Raw genomic sequence first — 6,940 nt, 5'->3', positions numbered from 1 at the left:
TATCCCTTTTCATGTCATCTGGATACAGAAATCGAATCAAATGATCAGAGAGATAAGAAACAAAGCCTGCTGACCTTTGAAAGCAAGGTGACGAGGGAGATGAACAAATTAAGACATAAAATAAGGATATGAAATTAAGAAATGCAAGATGCGCGTGCAGGTGGAGTCTTCTTCTTCTTTTTTAATCTTTAGCTGGGATATTCTTAATTACCTCTGTGCTCTTGCTTATAATTAATGAAGATATTACCTAAGATGGATCTTTTAAAAAAATATTCTTGATCTCGTGATATTTGTAGTCACTCTCTTGTCTCTTGCTTATCCTCAATATCAGAGAGATTAGGCCTGGAAATAATTTTTATTTAAGTGTACCAAATTTTACGAATGATCCTGTATTTTTTTAAAGCTTTTTGAATAAAACCAAACATCACAAACATTTTAAGTCGGTGTCAGTATGCTATTTTATGGATAAAATAAAGGGTTTGGTAGCAATTTATCCAAAGAAACTCCAATTTCCTGACAAGTATGAATGCAATCAGTCAAGTAGCTTTGATCAGTTTGATGTCAATACTCAAAATATTACACAACATTGCGAATCAAGTAGGATTTATTTGACGGATAAAATTAAGTCAATTACACAAGTAAGGAGATATATTGACACTGAAAGTCCTCTGCCAATACCCTCTAGCTTTTCAAAATTAAATTTACTGTGCAACATTTCATTTGCTAAATAATTTACCTGGACTGATCAATTTCAGAACAACTACAAAATTACATCATTTGGGTTCACTCTTATAAGTATTTGGGGCATTGAATTGGACTCTTATTTAACCAAAAAAAACTGAAAGTTATTATATATTAATTATTATATATTCAGCAACACTGCTATATGTTCTCTTATTAGACAAGTGCGTGCCCTCTCAGAAGCTAAAATGGTCAGGCAGCAGAGCACTTGAAAACGTCCAGACGCTTATCAGTTGGCGTTATCACTTTCCACATCTGTTTACTGAATTCTCCGAATGTGAAATCTTTATAGATTGCTGGATGATCATTGTCTATCAACTTCTTAGGAGGTCCTATTGTAGCATCAGATGATGGATAACAATAAGAGGCAATGGACATACGCTCCTTCTCGCAATTTACTATAGCTTGATGGAGCAAACTCTTGTATCGATGGTTGCTAATTGCCTGATGCAATAGAAACATAAGAGAAAAATGTAATTATAACAACATGGAAAGTAAGTCATGGCAATATATTATAGTTTCCATAAATTAGAGGGCTTTGAATGTTAATAGTAATTAAGGAATCGTATATATTTTAGTTGGTTTTTGGATTAGTGTACATTTTAACAGAAGACATATATAGATAGAATATAAATCACCTGCAGAAGATCGCCAACATGGACAACCACCGTGTCTGGAATAGGATTAACATCCATCCACTTTCCCTCACTTAGAACCTGAAGTCCAGGCACATCATCTTGCAACAGCATAGTTATTATAGTTGGATCAGTATGGCCACGCACTCCATAAGTAAGCTCTAGTTCTGATTGTTCACAAGCTCGATAGTAGTTCAATGATACATAATGTCCACCCAATCTCTTCTCTATGTAATCTCTTTCCAGGCCTAAGCTCTCTGATATTGCATCAAGTAGTGTCATCTCCACCCTTCTAACATTTGTCAAATACTCAGCAGCTTTCTTCCTGTCAGCAATCAGATGTCAAAAAAAAAAAGGACACAAATAATCTAAAACAGAATCGCCATGCATGTCGAGGCTACCCCATTTGAGTCATTCATGGCTAAAATAACAATCTGTGCTTTTGTTCACCTGAAGGAAGGAGGATTTGTAGGCCATTTGTTCACATAATCTTCAACAGGGTGACAATGGAATTTCAAAGATTCCCTTGCGACGAAGACATTTTCAACCTCATCTTTATACGCTGTCATTAGCCTGATGTCACTGTTAGGGTTAGGAGTGTAGAATTTCATTCTTTCTTCCTCCGGCAGATGGAAGAACTCCCTTGATGTGTCGAATATGTTGTTAACAGTTGTCTTTGGAATTCCATGGTTCTTCACCTGACAGTTTAACATAAACTTTCTTGTTAGAACTAGCTAGATTATTTTCATACATATTACCAAAAAAAAAATATTACCAAAAGATTATTTTCATACATAACAGAATATAATATACCAAGCTACAACTACAGCTTAAATAAAGAAAAAAATTAGCAGCTAGAACAGCAGTTTGCTGGAGAGACAAAGCTGTTGGGAAAGGTCACCAGAAACAGTGCAAACAACGTATTTCTCTACCCTGGAGAATTACATATAACAGAAGCTAGATTTCCTGGTGTGATTTCTTCTTCTTCTTTTCTCAGTTTCTGGGCACACCGCTAATGATTTTCTTACAATTTGATGTGCTTCTCACGGTGCTAGATCTAATTTTTAATGCAATGAATCCATTTAATAAAAGAAAAAACCTACCGCAAAGAAACCTTTGTGTTGGCATGCATGGCCGAGTTGTTTGACGATATGGGAACGGCGAGGGCCATGAAGGGCTTCCAAGTCTATGATAGGGATAGAGCCATCACATAGCTCAGCCTCAGGGATGGTTGCTAGAGTGGAAGTGGGATTTTTGTAGGTGGGTGGAAGCTGTTTGGTCTCGGGTAAAGCAACCCCTTCGGCTACATGCAACACAGCGGCAGGCATGCTTAGAATTAGTAGTAGTGCGTAGTAATTAATCAGGGACTTTTTAAGTTTGTGTAGAACGTAGGATTTGATGGTCTAAGTAAGTGGGTTTGTATCCCTATTTATAGGAGGAACTAACACCACAGCATTGGCTTTGCAGAACAGTACTTGTCTCTTATTTTATGGTCGAAAAACTAATGCTATAGCTTTGAATTTTCTTACATTCTTGAACGGTCTACTAGACTTTTCTTGGCGTCTTTGATGAACCATAACTTGGGAGGTGGGTTCCAGGTTGGTGGTGCCATTAAAAAAAAAAAAAACCTCGACCTTTGTGTTAATTGCAAGTGAATGTGCTTTAAACGATATAAATGTTGGATATGACCATTGAGGTTTGATTTGGGGCTATTGGATTCTCTGTTCATGTGATAATTTCATATTTGGATTTTAGTAGAAGCTGCTGAATTTTTCTTGTGATGCTTCTCTGTGAATATTGATACCTTGTTTAAATTTAATGCAATTGAAAGGAATTTAGATAAAAAAAATTTAATGCTTTTTTTTCAGAATGGGAATTTTCAATAATAATATGTATTCACTCTTAAAACTTATAATTTTTAGTATATTTACATTTTGTTTAAATAACTATATATGCATATAAGTACACACATTAAAAGTTTGAAAACAAATATATATATTAGAAAGAGTCCAACTCAAAAATAAATAAACAAATCAAATAATGTTAAGAGAAAAGGATTGTCTTAAAGATCCTAAGTGCTCCATTCCAAATTTTGATCGGCAAAGACAACTCGAAAATACTTTTAAGAATACATGACAAGTATTGACTATATAAGTCAAAGTAAGGAAAATAAAACACAGCGTATGTGCACGGGAGCAAGCCAACGAATAGTATACTCCGATCCCCTTTTTTGTCCAATAATATTTTTTAAAAAGCTTTTATTCATGATTGAAAAACGTAAATTCCTATTTACGTAATTTCTGTTGTCGACATTCAATGAATCAATTTCGAACCAAACAAATTAAAGACTTTCAGGGAATTTAAAAAGAGCTTTCTTTTTATCAGTATTTATGTTTGATGCTGTGATATAAAATAATTTTATGAGATTTTTATAGTTTTATGTTTAACTCTAACTTCATCAAAAAAATCTATTTTTAGAAAAATAAATTTTGATAATGCAATTTTGAGTATAAAAAAATATTTAGCATAAATCTTTAAAATAATACTTATTTATTAAGTTACATTCAGTTTTATTTTCACAATTCATGAATCTTTAAAATATTTAGCATAAAAAAATATTTATTTAATAGTATTCAATAAGGATATATTAATCTTTACCAAATCATCTCAGAAAAATTAAAAAATTAAATTGAACTTTTCACATTAATTTTAAAACCACTATTTATTTTCGTGTTTTTTTTAAAACTTGGTTCTTCTTTTTTAAATTTAATTGCTGGTTCAATTTGACATTAATTTTGCAATATAAGATCGACTCGGTACTTGAATCCACCTTGAATTACGAGGGAGAGTAGAAAGTGCATACAGTGTTTTCACCCGACGGATCACTATGAGTTTGGTAAAAACAATAAATGCCAGAAAATGCTCCTGACTTTCTGCCATTTCTCTGATTCAACAGTCGTCACCTCATGCTTTAATGAGGTTTGTAGGGTTTTTTTTTTTTTTTTTTTAAGAAAGAGTATTGTGCTCTGATGATGTGTTTCCTGGAAGATTGATAAATAAAAATCTGTCATCAGCCATGACATCTGTAATGACTGTCTTTTTCTCAATGTTTTGGACGATGGATACTTTAAGAAATTGTTCATCAGTAAATGCAATTGGATTAAAATTAAGAAAAAAGCGCCAAATGGAACGTCATATTGGTAGCCAAACATCTCTACGTATAAGAGAACTAATCAAATTCATCAATACAACGATTAAAAGAATTAATCAAATCCATCAATACAATGATTAAATTTAATTTAATTTCATGGGGCATGTAAAATTAATTAAAGTGTATATAAGTTGGCTCAAACATCTATGTTAATAAAAAAATAAAAATAAATATCACCCTCCTTACTCTGTTTTCTACTCTTGTGTATATACGATCATCCTCGTAATATAATACAAGACCTTAACCCTTGTTATGGTAAGGCAGCCAGCAGATTTATATTCTACTATACTTCTCAATAACAAATTACGATGTGGTTTTGTAGTTTCTGAATAATTCCTTAATTTATTTGTTTTTCATTTATTGTCAACTGTCCTGTCGCTTCTTGACAGCCGTTCACACTATGTTATGAATTGAAATTGACCGGGGGGGGGGGGGGGGGATCTCAAAAATTGGCATTATGCAAAAAGAAATGAATGAATTATGCACAAGAGTCCCTCCATCTCTCTTGTCTTCTCTTCTCCTCTTCTTCCCTATTTTAATACATTCAATATTCTTCCATTATCTAATGCAATACCTCTCAGAGCTTCTAAGGATTTGTTTCGGGTTTACAGTGGTGATTGTGGTTTAAAATATTTTTTGTTTATTGTCGCACGTCAAAAAATCCGCGCGGCGTCGGCTGGCGATTTTTCGTTTCTCATTGATTTGATTTGTTTGTTGGAGTCGCCACTTAGTAATTTATTGAGGGCTACTAGGAAACCTGATGTACTGGTCTTGTCAGAGATTCACGGGTAAGGGACTGGTTGTGGTTAGGGAAGGTATTAGCATCCCTAACACACCCTACCTGAGGTAAGCTGCTTCGTGGACTTGATGTGTTTTTAAAAATAAAATTTTAGCCCAATTCTAAGGCTTTGATAAATCAGTTATTAGTTCCCAAAATATATGTAGATACATGTTCTACATTTTTATAGGGAATACAACATGATTTTTATCTGTCCTTTAGATATTTGTGCATGTAAATTAAAATATTAAATTCATTTTTTTCTTTGATTCAATAACATACATAAAAAAAAACACAAAAACACACACATCTCTTTTTCTATCATTGTTTTATCTTTCTTTCTTTTCCTTTCTTTTCATCCACAATACAAATTATACAAATTCAAAAAAAATAACTAAACAAAAATTACATCAAACACTTTAAAAATTACAGAATAACCCAAAACATCCCAGAACAGTGTCAGGAAGCCTTCTGGAACCGCCGGGACAGTGGTGGCGCGTCTTCCCACGCGCTACCACCACTGGCGGCGCGTGGATTCACGCGCCGCCACTGGAAGCTCAAACAAACAGGGGATCTGCAATGTCCTCTTTCCCTCCATCTTCCCACGCCGGCGGTGGAGTCACCGTCACCTGCAAAAACACAAAACGCAACACAAGCCGATTTTATTTTGTTCTGTTTTTTAGATCTGTTTCCTCCGGTCAGTTCTCTTCATCTTTGGATCTGTAATCGGCTCCACTCCTTCTAGTGACTGCTCCTGCCGATGGCTGATCTGATGGTGGAGCTGAGGAACGGTTGGATCGGCCGAGAGAGGGAAGAAGGACGGTGCTGCTGCTGGTGTGGAGGCTGTCTGATGGTTGCTGCCGCTGGAGGCTGTTCGGCTGGGCTTGGATTGTTGGCGATGGCTTCGGCAACACTGGAGCTGACGGGGGCGCTGAGGTGTTGCTGTCGTCGCCGTGGGACCGAGAGAAGACGGCGGGGCTGCCGCTGAGTTCGGCTTGAGGAAGAAAACGAAAAGGAGACCTGGCTCGGTCTGTGGTGGTCGGCTACTGTGGGAAAGAGATGGGTCGATGGAGGCAGGTTCAGGAGCTGCGAAGAGTAGAGGGAGCAGCTGAGAGGGAGGATTTGTGGAAGGGGGAGCTGATTTGTGGCTGTTGTTGGTCTATGGCCGGTTGATGAGTGAAGATCGGGGAAAGAGAGGAGGTGAGGGGTTGTCTTGTGTGGGTTGTGTGGGCAGTGGGAGGCTGGAGGGAAGGATGAAGATGACCGGGAGTGGAGCGGCCGGAAATGAAGAAAAAAATCTGATGAGGGGGGAGCGGCAGCTTCTTGGCTGGCTAGGGTGAGGGAGAAGAGAAAAAATGTTCACCTCTAGGGTTTTTTTTGTTGCCCTTTTAATTGCAAAATTGCCCCCCCTCAAACAAATCAGTGTAGCTTAGTATTTATAGGAAAAGTTTTGCTAGGTTTTCAAACTAGTCCCTCAACTTTTCCTTTCCTTCTCTTTTCCTCTTTTTTTTTTTAAATTTTGATTTTTCTTATTTTTTTGTATTTTTGAAAGCGAGCAAATATCAACATCGACTC

General features: G+C 36.2%; 1 protein-coding gene across 1 annotated transcript; it reads right to left on the bottom strand.

Annotated features, from left to right (window-relative positions):
• Positions 1-586: 586 nt before the first annotated feature.
• Positions 587-2,774, bottom strand: LOC133700300 (protein DMR6-LIKE OXYGENASE 2-like). Its single transcript, XM_062123817.1, has 4 exons — positions 2,480-2,774; positions 1,827-2,074; positions 1,380-1,701; positions 587-1,185 (listed from the first exon to the last, which is right to left on the bottom strand). The coding sequence occupies exons 1-4, from the start codon at positions 2,702-2,704 to the stop codon at positions 934-936; spliced, it is 1,047 nt and encodes a 348-aa protein (XP_061979801.1). The 5' UTR covers positions 2,705-2,774; the 3' UTR covers positions 587-933.
• Between the last annotated feature and the right edge of the window lie 4,166 nt (positions 2,775-6,940).

Source organism: Populus nigra, chromosome 1, assembly GCF_951802175.1.
Source record: "Populus nigra chromosome 1, ddPopNigr1.1, whole genome shotgun sequence".
NCBI lineage: Eukaryota > Viridiplantae > Streptophyta > Magnoliopsida > Malpighiales > Salicaceae > Populus > Populus nigra.
Note: the sequence above shows the minus strand (reverse complement) of the source record. Positions and strands in the feature narration are given on the sequence as shown.